General features: G+C 39.8%; 1 protein-coding gene across 4 annotated transcripts in view; it reads right to left on the bottom strand.

The window, feature by feature from the left end:
• The window catches only part of pard3bb (par-3 family cell polarity regulator beta b), a 217,349-nt gene that overhangs the window by 136,935 nt on the left and 65,475 nt on the right, over nt 1-14,939 (bottom strand). For 3 of the 4 annotated variants that reach the window (XM_032529554.1, XM_032529555.1, XM_032529557.1), the window contains exons 6-8: nt 6,547-6,630; nt 5,244-5,369; nt 1,212-1,470 (exon numbers count right to left, since the gene is read on the bottom strand). In XM_032529554.1, coding sequence (XP_032385445.1) covers nt 1,212-1,470; nt 5,244-5,369; nt 6,547-6,630 — 469 coding nt within the window. The remainder of the gene's footprint in view (nt 1-1,211; nt 1,471-5,243; nt 5,370-6,546; nt 6,631-14,939) is intronic. The other variant, XM_032529556.1, reaches the window with a different exon arrangement.

Below are 14,939 nucleotides of genomic sequence, written 5' to 3'. Positions count from 1 at the left end.
AGCAAATTGTTTACATAAGCTATACCCTCCTCAGATTAAATCCCCTGTATTGTCCATGAGGATGTGGAAAGCATCGGTGGCCCTGCTTACTAGCCTGCGCGTTCACGGCAGGCCCCGCTGTGGGGGAGGAGCTGTGGCGCAGCAGAGAGCAAGGGGGAGGGACCTGTAAGGTGTGCTTGTTCAAATTTTTAGGCTAAGTCCACGTTTTCTCAGAACTCCCTACTGCAGCTTTAATTCAAAAAATTTAGGAAAACCGAACCTTTTAAGGACACCAATTTTCTTTGTTAATGAATAATGTATTGTAAATAAGTAAATCTTCTTCCTTAAAATACAGGGGGCATGAGTATAGACACCCTTATGTTAAATTCCTATAGAGGCAGGCAGATTTTTACTTTTAAAGGCCAGTTATTTCATGGATCCAGGATACTATGCATCCTGATAAAGTTCCCTTGGCCTTTGGAATTAAAATAGCCCCCCCACATCCTCACACACCCTTCACCATACCTAGAGATTGGCATGGGGAGGTTTACATAAGATCATCTCTCGATGCAAATCCAACCAGCTATTAAGCTAACTGAAATAACACCATACCAATCTCTAGGTATGGTGTAGGGTATGTGAGGACGTGGGGGGGCTATTTTAATTCCAAAGGCCAAGGGAACTTTATCAGGATGCATAGTATCCTGGATCCATGAAAGAACTGGCCTTCTGCCTGCCTCTATGGGAATTTAACACAGGGGTGTGTGTATACTTATGCGCCCTGTATTTTAAGGATGAACATTTATTTATTTACAATTCATTATTCATTCACAAAGAAAATTGGTGTCCTTAAAGGTTGGATTTTTTTTTTTTTTTTATTAAGGCATTAAGATCAATTTCCAGAAGATGTTGTTTTATTCCTCTTTTTAATCAACTTTAGCATGGGTGTGTTGTCTTATGCAAGCCACTGTACAATCTTGCCATTTGATACCTTCAAATAATTGAAATGAAAACCTCCAAGTTGTTGGAAGGGTAAGGCTTGCAGAGAAATTAATGTGTGTATGTTCTAAAAAAAAAAAAGTGTAGAAAGTGTTATTTAGCTGTGTCAAGAGCAGGGAAACAGAGAAGGACTTAGAACTCAGTCAGTTTCTTGCAGTTGCAAAATAATGAGATAAAAGTAGGATGACATAAAGTAAAAATGTCTCAGGTCAACTTAGAGCAGAGCTACTTACACTTACAGCGGCTTCCAAAGTGGCAGCTTCTTCTGCCAATCGCACGGTCGGATTCTCAGAGGGCTTAAACACAGGTTTGGCTTTGACAGGTGGAGGTGGCTCTTTGCGCTTGGCGATTCGGGGGCTGCTGTTGGGACCGGCATTGTTGCCAAAAAGCTGACCAATCAGACTCTTCTCATAGCGTTCTCTGTTAGCGGAGGGAACTACGTCCAAGCGGACAACAGGGGAACGCATTGCCTGACGGAACACTTCCTGGGCTCTAGGAGGGTGAAAGAGAAAAGGAGGAGAGAGAGAATGAAGAGAGGGAACAGTAGAGAAAGTTTATGTCAACAAGCGGATATAGTTTTAAGCAAAGTTTGTGTATGTGTGTACTACATCTGGCACACATTTAACATTAAAACTAATATGTTAATCACAATAACATACAGTGTGTAGTTATCAATCTCTGACAAGCAAAGTAATCATCACAGAATATATAACTCAATTAAGAGAAAAACAATAAAGGATGCATGATATGAGTTGGATTGCAAATGACAAATTAAAAAAGTTGTAATGCACCGTACTGTGGCATATCTTAGGGTCATATTTCTTAACTAAACTGAATTTAAGTGATTGTCAATTCAAAGACTATGCTTGGGGGGGCTTGGACAACTGCCACTTGGTTTGTTTGAAAGCCATGATGTCTCTTGAGTGGGCCAACTTCTCTGGGCGGGCAAAGCAGAGAAAGGGGAGGTAACCTTGCCCCTTATGACCTCATCACATCCCATCTGGGATTTTCTCAAAAGCAGAGCAGGATACCCAGTGCTCGGTTTACACCTTATAAAGTGAAATTTTCATGCCATGGGATCTTTAGGACTTGTGTTAAGGTGCAGGCAAAGCAGTGAATGTTAGAGCAAGCAATGGAATTGATTCAAAATGTCTTATGTAACATATTTTTTGTTGTCTAGCTAAATTTGTTTCTTTGTTAAGTAGTCACGTGACGATGCAAGACCAATTTAAGACAATTTGGATGATAAAGTGAAACCAAATCAAATGTATACATCTGTATTATTAAATAATTTACAATTATTCATAATTTATAATACATGCTCTTTGTTTTACTTGTAATTCATAATTCTGCTTTATACTGTCTTTCATATGTTGATTTCTATGCATTTGCCCACTTGTGAGTGGTTACTTCTGGTAGGTCACTGTCTCTGTTGCTGTGTCTTCATCTTCAGTGAGCAACAAGACAGGACAGAAAAGGAGATGCAACGCAGAACAATGACACCTGTACAGCAAGCCTTTTTAATCTCATGATCTATAAGAGAGATCATTTTGCAGATAATTAGTTTATATCAGATTATGCTAAGTAAATTAGGGGGACCAGTTGTGTCACAAGCTATTGGTACACATCATCATTCACCTCAGATAACCGACAAAGAAAATCCAGTTTATTTAAACTCTATTAGATTACACTCCTATTATTTTCCACCAAGATTATTATTAGATGTATAATGATCATAAAATGTCAGTAACTAGAGACTATGAATAGAAAGTAAAGTATGAAGGATACACACATTGTATTAAATTAGATAGCAATAATAATATATTAACATTTTTTATCAATATAACATGAATTTATGGCGCATCCAGACTGAGGCAAAGTGAATCTTTGCATCGCCATGATCGCGTTAGTTTGATCCTAAGATTATATCATGATAATTTGTGTTTAAGTGCTACGACAAGCAAAAAACTTTTAAAATGCTTGTTTTTGGAATTAAGTTCAGGTCGGTCAGGGCTATGCTAACATTGAATCTGCTCTTTTAATACAACAATAGACACATTTACGCCGCACTCTGAATTTGTGTATTTGCGTCTTTATATTGACTTTGTATGTAATCCCACTGTCAAAAACGCGAGCAGTGTGAATGCGCCAAAAATATGGTGATGAAATTGCATTGTGGGGAGGTTTCCAACTAAATCAATGAATCACAACAGAAAATCAACTTATACTGGTATATGTCAAATATCTGTACTGCACATTTTTGTGAGCGTTTTAGAACGGGTGGTCATTTCTTTTAAATTCTATTCAGACAGGTTTTGCATACTTTACACAATAAAACACACTAGGATGTCTAAGCAAGTGCTCATGTCACACCTTGCTGAATGACACTCGTAGTGATTTTCATTGAAAAAAAGACTACAATATAGTACAATGAAACTAGATTTGAAAGATGTGTGTGTAGGGACCATTGTGCACAGATGATATCATTATTGTTCCTGATTGGACAATGTGTGCAGGCACATTTGTGTAAAGAGATATTCTAATCAAGCAGGCTACATCAATACAGTTGCCAAGCTGGGACAATAGGAGTGTGTGTGTGTGTGTGTGTGTGTGTGTGTGTGTGGTGTGTGTGTGTGTGTGTGTGTGGTGTGTGTGTGTGTGGTGTGTGTGGTGTGTGCTACTCATAGGGATCAGTGGACTTCAGTGGCCTACTTACACATGCTTCACTGGACCAAGCTACACACCTCAATACACCTGCCATGACAGAACAATACTGGCAGTGTGTGTGTGTGTGTGTGTGTGTGTGTGTGTGTGTGGTGTGTGTGTGTGTGTGTGTGTGTGTGTGTGTGTGTGTGTGGGTGTGTGTGTGTGTCCGTGTGCGCGTGCGTGCGTGCGTGCGTGTAAGTGTAAGTGTGTGTGTGTGTGGTGTGTCTTGGTTTGGTGTTTGTGAGTGAGTGAGTGAGTGCACTTGGGACTCTGTCTTTGAACAATAGGTGCAAACCCCTCCGGTGATAATCCATTTACCTACAGCAAAGCATAAAATGTCTCATATAAGCTTATTACCACACTTGAACGCTGGACAAGGACTATTGTGTAGACTGTATTGACATTGTAATGCGCTGTGATCATTATAACATCCGCATCAGTTCTTGTAATCTGTGGCAATCGTTTTTACAGGTGTGTCTTTTTCCATTTTAATGCTCTATAATCATTGTTAGATCCTAACATACTCTCATATTAATGTTCTTCTTTTCAGGTGCTTCAGTGTTACAGTAAGCAAACTCTACTGTGAGACATCTGGTCTAGAATTAATCTCAAACAAATCTTTCCTTAGAGGAAGGAGTGGGAACGAGCAGACACACAAAGGCCGGCTCTAACAGACACACACATAGATGGATTTGTAAGCAACGCTCTCCAAACATCTGCCAAGTGTCTTTCTGCTGTTCTATGATGGCAGTGCAACAGTGATATACTGTAAGCCCTCTGACAATGGAAAGGGAAACAAGACACACAGAGGCGAAGACAGCAGGAGAACAGGAAAAAAAGACAGGCCAGGACGGAATTCAAAAGTTTTGACATGAAATGCATCTAACCATATAGGCTAAAATATACACTTAGGGCTGATATTGTTATGTAGGGGACACACTAAAATCTAGATTTATTTTACTTTCATGTAACTGAAAGCTTAAATTCACATTTAAAATGGAGCCCTGATAGATCAGTTGGTAGAGCGGGCGCCCATTTATAGATGTCGAGGTTTGACTCAGACCTTTGGCCCTTTGCTGCACGTCATTCCCCCCCCCCTCTCTCTCTCCCATTTTATGTCTTCAGCTGTCCTGTCTGAATAAAGGTGGAAAATGCCCAACGGAAAAAAAATACTTACAAATCTTAACTCTACTTTTAAACGAATGGTTCACCCACCTCAGAAATATATATTGGAGACAGAAATCAAATATGGAGACAAATATATTAAAACATCCACAAATAAAACCAAAATGTCCTGCATGACTAGACCCCACTAAATGTAAGCAAGTCTTTTTTTTTTTAGGACCTAGATCTCTGCATTAACCTAAAATAATGAAAAGCAAAATGTGAAAATTCTATGTTGAAAAATTATATATTACAAATATTGTTAATACATCCATATTCAGTCTGTTGTCTACAGTAATATCCTTGGGACATGCTTTTGTAGATATTAAACTAAACTAGAGACATATTTTGACCTCCTAGACCCAACACAACAACACAAACAGTGTTGCACTTACTGGCTGAATGTCTTGTCCAAGAGGTCGGTGTTGTTGATCATGACAATGCACTCATCCTCTTGAAACAAGCCCTCTTTTCTTGAGCGACTCTCTTCCTCCACCCCACGGATGTACAGACCAAGAGACCTGACAGGAGAGCGCATGGAGAGCAAGGGAGGTTAATGTACGTATGTCCCCATCCCTTCCACAGCTTCAAAACCTTACACACATGCACAAATATATACAGACAGACACTTTCTTATAGACTTTCAGTGTGTGTCCCAGAGGACTGATGTGTCTGATGGGGTAGCACACTGTGACTGTCCATATGGTATATTTAGGCACGGCTATTTTATATCCACCCCTTAACAATCTGTGTGTGTCTCGTTATGGATTTCTTTCGGTGTAACAAAGACGGCAAAGACAAGCACACACGTGTTCAAGACATAAAGGCAAGCAGACATGTAGATTAAAACACGATAAAGGGACCAATTCAAATTTTGATGGTAGTATAGACTGGCAGACTGTTTTAGTGCCTTCTGTCCTTTACGTCAACTGTTGCGTCATCAAAACATATCTTAAAGGTGCTCTAATCGATGTTGGGTGACATTAATTCTTGTTGACATTCAAAGTATTTTTAAACAAAACGAGACTAGCTCGCCCCTCCCTCCTCCTCATCCCGTCCCCTCCCCCTCCTTTCTGTACTTCCGCGCACTAACCCCTCCACCCCCAAATCCTTCTTGTCGGTTATTGGCTGTCTACAGAGAGAGCAATTGTTTACAGTGTGTTGTATGTGACAACAAACACACGTGCCATCGCTTAGAGCACCTTTAACAAAGCAGAGGCTATGACACTGCCACTCAAAAAACATCAGCAGCAAGAGGATTAAACCAGGGTAAGAGGTCAAATGGATGATGGTTAATGGTGGAAAGAGATGGAGGAGGTGTTTAGTAAGGGAATAGAGGGGGGGAAGTAAGTGAAGAATTTAAGGAGGAGATCGGCAAGGTCAGGTGAGTCATGTGAACAGCCATAAAAGCACATCCTGCTTTCCTTTAGGAAATCCCCATCCACTGTCTGACTGTCACAAACCCAACGAAAAGCACTGCAGAGCTGTGCAGTTTTTATTTTTTGTGTGTGTGTGTGTGTGTGTGTGTGTGTGTGTGTGTGTGTGTGTGTGTCTATATATAATGTTTGTGCACTATAGCACCAGGGTCCAGAATTCCTTACAAATGGAGAGTAGGATTATGAGAATATAACGACATACTGTAGTTGGTAGTGTGTGTGTGTGTGTGTGTGTTTGTGTGTCTGAATGCACACAACTCACCGTCCACTGAGTGATGAGCTGTAAGGAACCACATGGATTCCCAGGGGACTGTCCTCTCCAAGGAGCTCCACTGTTCTAGTCAGGCTACACAGACATACACAACACCAAAATCCAATCAGTGGGAGAAAAACAAGATATCAGTACACTAAAATGCAATACAGCTACAAGTTATGTCACAGTAAATGAGAGCAGTTTTGACATCTGTTCTGTTTGCTTCCAGATACACTCTGCATTATGATTACCAAGCCAGGGACAAATGTGTGACACAAGCTAACATTTACTGAAAAACACACAAATCAGATGTGAAAACATTGATGAATCCTTTCTCATATACCCAGGACATAAAACCTGACGTGGAGACATATTGTAGAAGTGAGAATGGGACTATAATACAGAGGAAGAAAAAAAACAAAAGCATGACAACAGAATTTTATGCAAGGTCTCACATGCAAGCACATGTGGTGTGCAAACACGGACAAAGACCAGTATAAAAACTTGAGAATGAAAATAGGTCTCCTGGGGAAAAGTTTGAAAAGTGCTATCCTAGATCGACACATCACTTTCCATGGATGCATTCACTGTGCTAAAAATACTTTTTGTCAAGGACTTAATCCATGTGTGCGAACGAAGCCCATAGAGAAGGGAATGCCGCCACTCTATTCAAAGTCAACAAAACTGCAGACTGCTCTGTCTGTGTGTCTGTGTGTCTGTGTTTGTGCATGTGTGCTTACGCTTGTCAAAACTTTTTTGTGCCATTCATCTCTATGGGGTTCTTCCTCTCTTTCAATCTCTCAATGTCTGTGTCTCGTCTGGATTATTCAAGCATGTGTCTGCTTTACATTCTGTCTGTGTTTTAATGTGTGTGTGTGTGTGTGTGTGTGTGTGTGTGTGTTAAAGTGTGTGTTTGTTTGTTTGTTTGTTTGTTTGATTAGTTTATCTATCAGAGCACAGCCATTAATCCTCCTCTGACCTTCTCCCTGCTCCCTGTGTGTTTTTTTCTAAGTGAATTTGTCTGAACTTAGTTTCATACTCTTTAGTTCCTCTCCCTCTCTCTCTCTCTCTAGACCATCCATCCATCTCTAAACCCCCACGAACTGATAGCAGTACAGATGTGGATAAACTCCACAGAGAGGGTGGTTGATGATGGGGGTTGGCAACAGGGTAGAAATGCAAAGTGCAAAAACAAGTTATTCTTCTCTCTCCTTAAACACACACCCATACACATACTGTGCAAAGAAACGTGCACGCAAGCACGCAAGCACACACACACACACACACACACACAGCTGATGCAGCCTCATACTTGCTCAGCAAACTTAAATTAATCCAGACAATAGGAAACAAGGAACTGCAAGAGAAAGGAAAGCCAGGGCAGAGGAAAGACAGACGGAAGAGGGAGTGTGTAAGTAAGAAAGGGTGTGGTGAGGAAGGTAGGGCGGGAGAGAAAGGGTGGGAAAGTGAGGATGGAGAGAGAAGAGAAAGAGGAAGGTTATTTGTAGAGAAAAAAAGAGAAAGGCATGAAAAAATGGAGGCAGTGCATAGGTAAAGAGATGGAGATTAATGAAAAGCTAAAGAGAGCTGAGACTTAAATGAACTTAAATGAAATTAACTTCTTGCTCCAATTCCATTTTACAGTACATACTAAATATAAACATGCTTTAAGTCTATGGATTCAGTTGGCATGCATACTTCATGCAAAGCTGCTGACAGCTGCAAATTAAATTAATGTGTAGGTTGTGGAGAAAAACAGTTTACATTTTCAGGAAAAAAATCATTTTACTTTGTTATTTTTTTGTGTTTAGTGCTTGTAAACTATAAAAACTAGTAAAGTACATACAGGTAGTATGTAGTATGGATTTGGGAATCAGCACGTATATGTACGTGAAGACACAAATCTACACCGAAACCTACGCATTAGCCTGACATGCACTTGAAAAAAAATTCAAAAAATGTACCTACACGTCTACATCTGTATCTATATCTGCTACAGATTTCCCACCTTGGTCAAAAGACACAGAGGAGACACTTTCTCTCATTATGATCCTAGAGTCGGTACTCGCTCCGAAGCTAATCACCTTCACTCTCTCATTTCTCCCTCGCTCTACACCACACACACACACACACACACACACAAAACACACACACACACACACACACACACACACACACACACACACACACACACACACACACACACACACACACACACACACACACACACACACACACACACACAAACACACACACACACCAGCGCGCAAGTATAAACATTGGCCACTTAAGTAGGCTACGATTGCATACTATACAATGCTACCATTTGCCAGTTGGCAGTAAATGCAGAGTACAGCTAGGAATAATCTCACTTGTGGCCATGAAATAAAATGTGGCCCTGATGGTGATGCAAGAACAAAGATTGGTCAGTAGGATTCATCCTTTTCAGACCAAAAATGTCATATCAATCCATCAAATAGTTGTTTAACTGATCAACATTCCCATTCTTAGATTCAAACCAGTAGCATGGTTATAAATATGTTGTATGAATTGAAAGAAAAGGGAAAAATGGATAGACAGATAGATAAATAGAGACAGAAAGAGATAGAGAAAGAGAGAGAGAGAGAGAGAGCGCCAAGTGGACTGCCCTGGAGACTAAGGGAAAAGAAAGGAGAATGCGCGGGAGGTCTGGAAGAAAGTACAGTAAATTAAGGGAGGAGAGAGCACTGAATTAATTAGACAAGGCTAATGAATAGCATTATAAGAGAGGGAAATAACAGCCACCCAGCCCTCTATCCTTTCCTGCTGTTGTGCCTCTCTAAACTCCCACTACCACAGCAACCACACCACACACACACACACACACACACACACACACCACACACACACACACACACACCACACACACACACCACACACACACCCACACACACACAACACACACACACACACACACACCACACACGCGCTTGAGATCCATTTGCGGCTTCCTTTTTTTTTTTTGCATGAAATGTTTGACAGGCTGCATCACTGCAAAAACTGAAGCAGGGATGAGAGAGAGAGAGACAAAATGGGTGAGACTTGAGAAAAAAGAGAGGGAGCGCAATGAGAGAAAAAAAAGGCAAAAACACAGAGAGGGAGAGAAGCAGAGAGAGATGAAGAGAGCAGGTGTTCTCTTTATCCACCTGCCACTTCACTGATCCTCGCTATGAAAGACAGGCACACAGAGGAGAAATAAGAAGAAAGGAGAATGTGCATTACCAAACCACTCTCCTCCTCTCTCTGCATTTCACCCTCTCAACCCTCTTCTTATGCATCATCTCTCTTTCTCTCTCATTTTCTCTCTAGGCTGGTCTTCAAAGTGCAGAGCGCCAGAGGTGTGCAGGGTAAAGGGAATGCAAACCAGTAAAATTGTGCAATACTGCTAAAGTGTATCCAATTTCACAAATAAATTAAAAACACACTCTAATTAATAGTTACTTAAAGGAACACACTGACTTATTGGGACTTTAGCTTATTCACCGTATCACCCAGAGTTAGACAAGTTGATACATACCCTTCTCATCTCTGTGCGTGCTGTAACTCTGTCTGAGGCCCCCAGCATTAGCTTAGCCTAGCAAAGATCCTGGAGGTAACTGGTTCCTAGCTACTGCTCCCAATAAGTGACAAAATAACACCCACATTTTCTTATTTACATGTTGTGATTTGTATAGTCACAGGGTGTACAAATAACAAGGTCACATGAGACACAGCCATCTTCTAACCGCATACTAACTGGGGACTATATTCTCAGAATAGCGAAGCACTGCTACTTCTGCTACTTGGGCGGAGTGGTTTGCTCGCAGCATCTGAGAAGCCCGGTTACGGACCTGAGAGTTCGCCTGGAGTTTGCTCGGAGTTGGAGTAGAAACTAAAAGCATAGTTTACATTCCTGGGTGTTCTCTGTATTGTAAAGAGATGCAACAATAAACAGGGGAGACCAGGTAATACCATGATGTTACACAGAATTCCAACCAAAAACGCTGACAGCTGAATCTATGGCTACTTCCTCTGGATATAGATCCAAATACACCTGTAGCCACCTTCAAGAACCATCGTCTTTGCTCAGAACATGTAACTGAGGATGATTATTATGAAAAAATATATATGAAATATGGTCGATATTATCGGCCGATATTAGGCATTTCCCGATCTATCAGTATCGGAATGTATAATGGCTGATTTAAAAAAAAGAAAAACATCATTTATTTGTCATTATAAATGATTCTGATAAATGAATATTTAAAAAATAACATTGACGTTGACATTGCATAGTTTGTCCACCAGAGGGCACTCTACAACGTCCCTGTTGGCAACATTCATTTCTTTTTTTGTTAGTGTGTTTTTGTTCAAAGGACTTTAATTTTCATTTCTTAAGTTTGTATTTTTATAAATATTATTTATCAGAACTTTAATATATTTAATATATTTTTTAATATATATTTATCATATTATTTTCCTACAAATAACTTAAATTAGGGGACTAACTCATTTCTGGATTATTATTATATTAATACAGTATATATTGCCAATATATTGCATATCGGATTTTCAAATAACCAAATATTCATATCTGTATCGACCAAAAATATCTGGGGGATATGGCAAATAAGCTAAAGTCCCAATAAGTAGGGGTATTCCTTTAATGAATTAATGATTAGTGTATTATACATTGTGCATAACATAATGAAATGAATAGAGAAAAGTAACAGTAAAGAAGAGATACTTTAGCTGAAGTTGCTGTATTATGTGTATAATACATACAATATGAATAGAGAAACCTAATATGGTGGGGGAAATAAAAAATTGAAGAACAAAGGCAGAAAATACATGACAGAAAAACACGAGAATAGAGGAAAGGACTAGAGATGAATAAATGGATATCTGAATGGATGCAGATCCAAGTATCTTAAAACCATCACAACAGGGAAGCTCCCATTTGATTAATAGAAGTCTATGTCCCCTTCCACAGTTTGTCATGTGCATCATGTGAAACCTATTCACCTTTTCACCTCCTAGCTTCTAAAACACCTCCAGTGCCTTATTTCACAGAGAAATACAGTATGATGGCAATGCTATTTCAATAAACCAATTTACAGTAAATCTGTTTCCCTGTATAAAAACCTCATTTTGATTCAAAGGTAATGAGTTTTCCAGTGACTGTGCTGTGTGGTTAAAATTATGATGAGCCATTACTATTTTTATAGGTGTAGCTATACACAAGGCACATGCATGCACACACACCACAACACACACACACACAGGACCACAATGTGTGTACAAACATACCAGCAGCAGAAACTCATATACAGCCCCCCCCCCCCCCCCCCCCCCCCAACACACACCCCACACAACACACACACACACACACACACACACACACACACACACACACGCACACACACACACACACGTACACACACAGGAGGACCACAATGTGAGTACAAACATACACAGCAGCAGAAACACATATACAGCCCCCCCCCCCCAACACACACACACACACACACACACACACACACACACACACACCACACCACACACACACACACACACACACACACACACACAACTTAACTTATGCTTGCTGTTCCAATATTTATGACAGCATTCCTCTACTCATTTTGAATTTTTTTTTGCAATTTCAAGGATCGTTTCCCCGGCGACCACAAAAACCATTATATCACTTTTACATTACTCACAGCTGAGATGGTTTGTGTATGTGAGATTACGTGTACATGAGACGATACGCGCAAAAAAAAAAGTTCTTGAGAAAATGAAACAAATGTGTGCGTCCTGAATAAATGACCTTTATATCCACTGCATTGAACTTTATAGTACGCTAAGGTGCGATAAAACTAAGATAAAAACAAGATGTCCGATCCACTTCCATTCAGATGTTCACATTTAGTTATTTTAACCTGAATTTGTTTCTTAGCAATAATTCAGGTGAGAAGGTTGTGTGCTACAGTAAATAATTTGATCCTGAAATACAACAGAAAGGCACAATAAATTCAGTTAGTACTTAGACCTTGCATGGAGAGTGCCTATATGTAGTGTACGATAAATCGTGTGTGTGTGTGTGTGTGTGCGTATGATCTAATCTCTGTCTGTGCTCTGTGGTTGCAGCTGGTTGCTATGGACAGAGGCTCAAACAGTTAAGACTGAGGTCAAACATGATTCTCTCCACATCACGCGCTCCCTCTACATTTCCTCTTTACAGGTTAACTACATATTATTTTGTTTTAGTATCTATGAGTTAACTGGGGACTAAATGCACGCCGATACTGACCTGTTGAGTTAAACAGAGCAATTCACTTTCCATTAACAGAGGTCAATGCTGTCGGACCCAGCGGCACATTGATCAATGACGTAACAGCCATTTTCTCAAATTTACAACCGACCCATTCACTGCCTTGGTTTCATATTAGTCATGCTATTGCAACGATTGGCCTCGGTTTGGATGTGTGGGCACCTTGGTTTTGTACATTTATTAGAGGACAACTGGTAAAAAATGGTAAACAAATCATATTATCTTAACCACTTACTGGTGAGTTAAAACATTTTGTTTCAGCAAAATTGCATTACATATTGCAAGGCTACTTCCTCGGGATGTAACGATAAATAAAATGATGGGATATTGCAAAGACAAATGTCTTGATACGGTCGTTGGAGTGACTTAATCTACAACGATATTGCATGGTTTTTGTATAAGTGTATTTTACTATCTCTCCTTGTATATCTCCTTAAAAACTGGTATGGTTTTTGTGTGAGCAGCAGAAAGTACAATCAGAGTAGTTAAGAACCAGACTGCCGGCATCTTTTGTGTGAAAGCCAAGCAGTGAAACCTGGCATCTTCACGAAGATTGGTGAGGAGAAAATGGTGGATGAAAATTGAAGTTGAGATTGTGGATACCCTATCAACTTTTAAAGCTTTCTTCCCCTGTCCGTGTTTACGGTCTCAACCCAGCCTGTGAGCACTTTCGGGCGGCGGAGCCGTGTTGGTGCAGGTTGTGGTACTCTGTAGCGACCATATGTTGTTCTTGAACAAAGGGGACTCTGTATTTTATTTCAAGACCACAACTGCGATTTATCTGCATTTTTACATCAATGTTAATTTCAGCTCTGAGACACGCTACCATTCCCTCACTTGGGTGAGAGAGATACAGATGTGATAGCAGATTGCTTCTATGAAAGAAATACATATAGTATGCATTGCCTGGCCATAAGCAAAAAGCATGTTACTTTCATTTTGAGTTTAAAAGCACTGTGGCTGTTCAATTTCTCACTTTCTCACTTTAAGTTAAAAGGAAATACAAATTGTATTAGAATAAAAAATGCTGTGCACATCAGCTCATTTTATAAAAGGACATATTTTAAAATTGTCATTTATCTTTGTTTTTTAATATTGTGATAAAGATCGTGGACATTTTATCATGATATCATCATATTGTGAGTTTTTGGTATTGTTACATTCACTTCCTGGTTCAACCTGCATATTTAGGTTAGTTGCATAGACATGTAATGCGTGATTGTGGTAAACATTTTGGATGCGTTTACTTTCACACTCTGAATGTGTGCAAGAGAAAAAGATAAATAGAGTGGAACAATTGCATTTCCTCTAGGGGATTATTAAAGTAGTCTTAATTTTGTTAAAAAAATATGCCTCCGTTTAATTGCATTATTCTCAGGCTAAAACAGACAATGAAATGATTACTTTAATATTAGGTTATAACATTAGGTGAAAGAAAAACACTACACAGCAAAGGCCACTTATTTAAGGAATGGTGTATCGTGTTGTGCATTATGGGATTTGAGGCTAAATGCTGGAGGATGCTAAAATGGAAAAAGGAATATTAATGGTTTGGTCAAACTAGTCATCCGTCTGAACATCAGAGATAAGCCATATTCATAAACAGATTCATAGGAACCTAGAACATTATTCTACATGCTTTTTACATGTACGGTAAACTATATCCTCACTTTGTGTAAGAATGCATTAGCCTAACCCAACACACTGGTAAAATAAGCACCCACATATGCTCACAAGGCCCAGAGGAGACATGGGGCATTCTGCGCCCCTGCCACTTCATTAAGCAGCCCTCGTTAGTGTTTGCATGTGTGTTCTGCATTCAGTTATGTCTGCCTGTAAAAATGAGAAAAAGCCATTGCAATTGTGTTTGTAGCTGTTTATTTTTTAGACTATATGTGTATGGCAGTCTACGTGCTTGTGCATGTGTGCGTGTGTTTGTCTGTGCGTGCGTGACACCCTGTTTTTGCAGTCTTTTGTAGTGCGATAATGATGGGACTTCTTTACACTAACTATATCTGTAAGGGCCTTGATCTAGATTAGGATCCAGCTT

Source organism: Etheostoma spectabile, chromosome 11 (genome assembly GCF_008692095.1).
Source record: "Etheostoma spectabile isolate EspeVRDwgs_2016 chromosome 11, UIUC_Espe_1.0, whole genome shotgun sequence".
NCBI lineage: Eukaryota > Metazoa > Chordata > Actinopteri > Perciformes > Percidae > Etheostoma > Etheostoma spectabile.
This window is presented reverse-complemented; position numbering and strand designations above follow the sequence as displayed.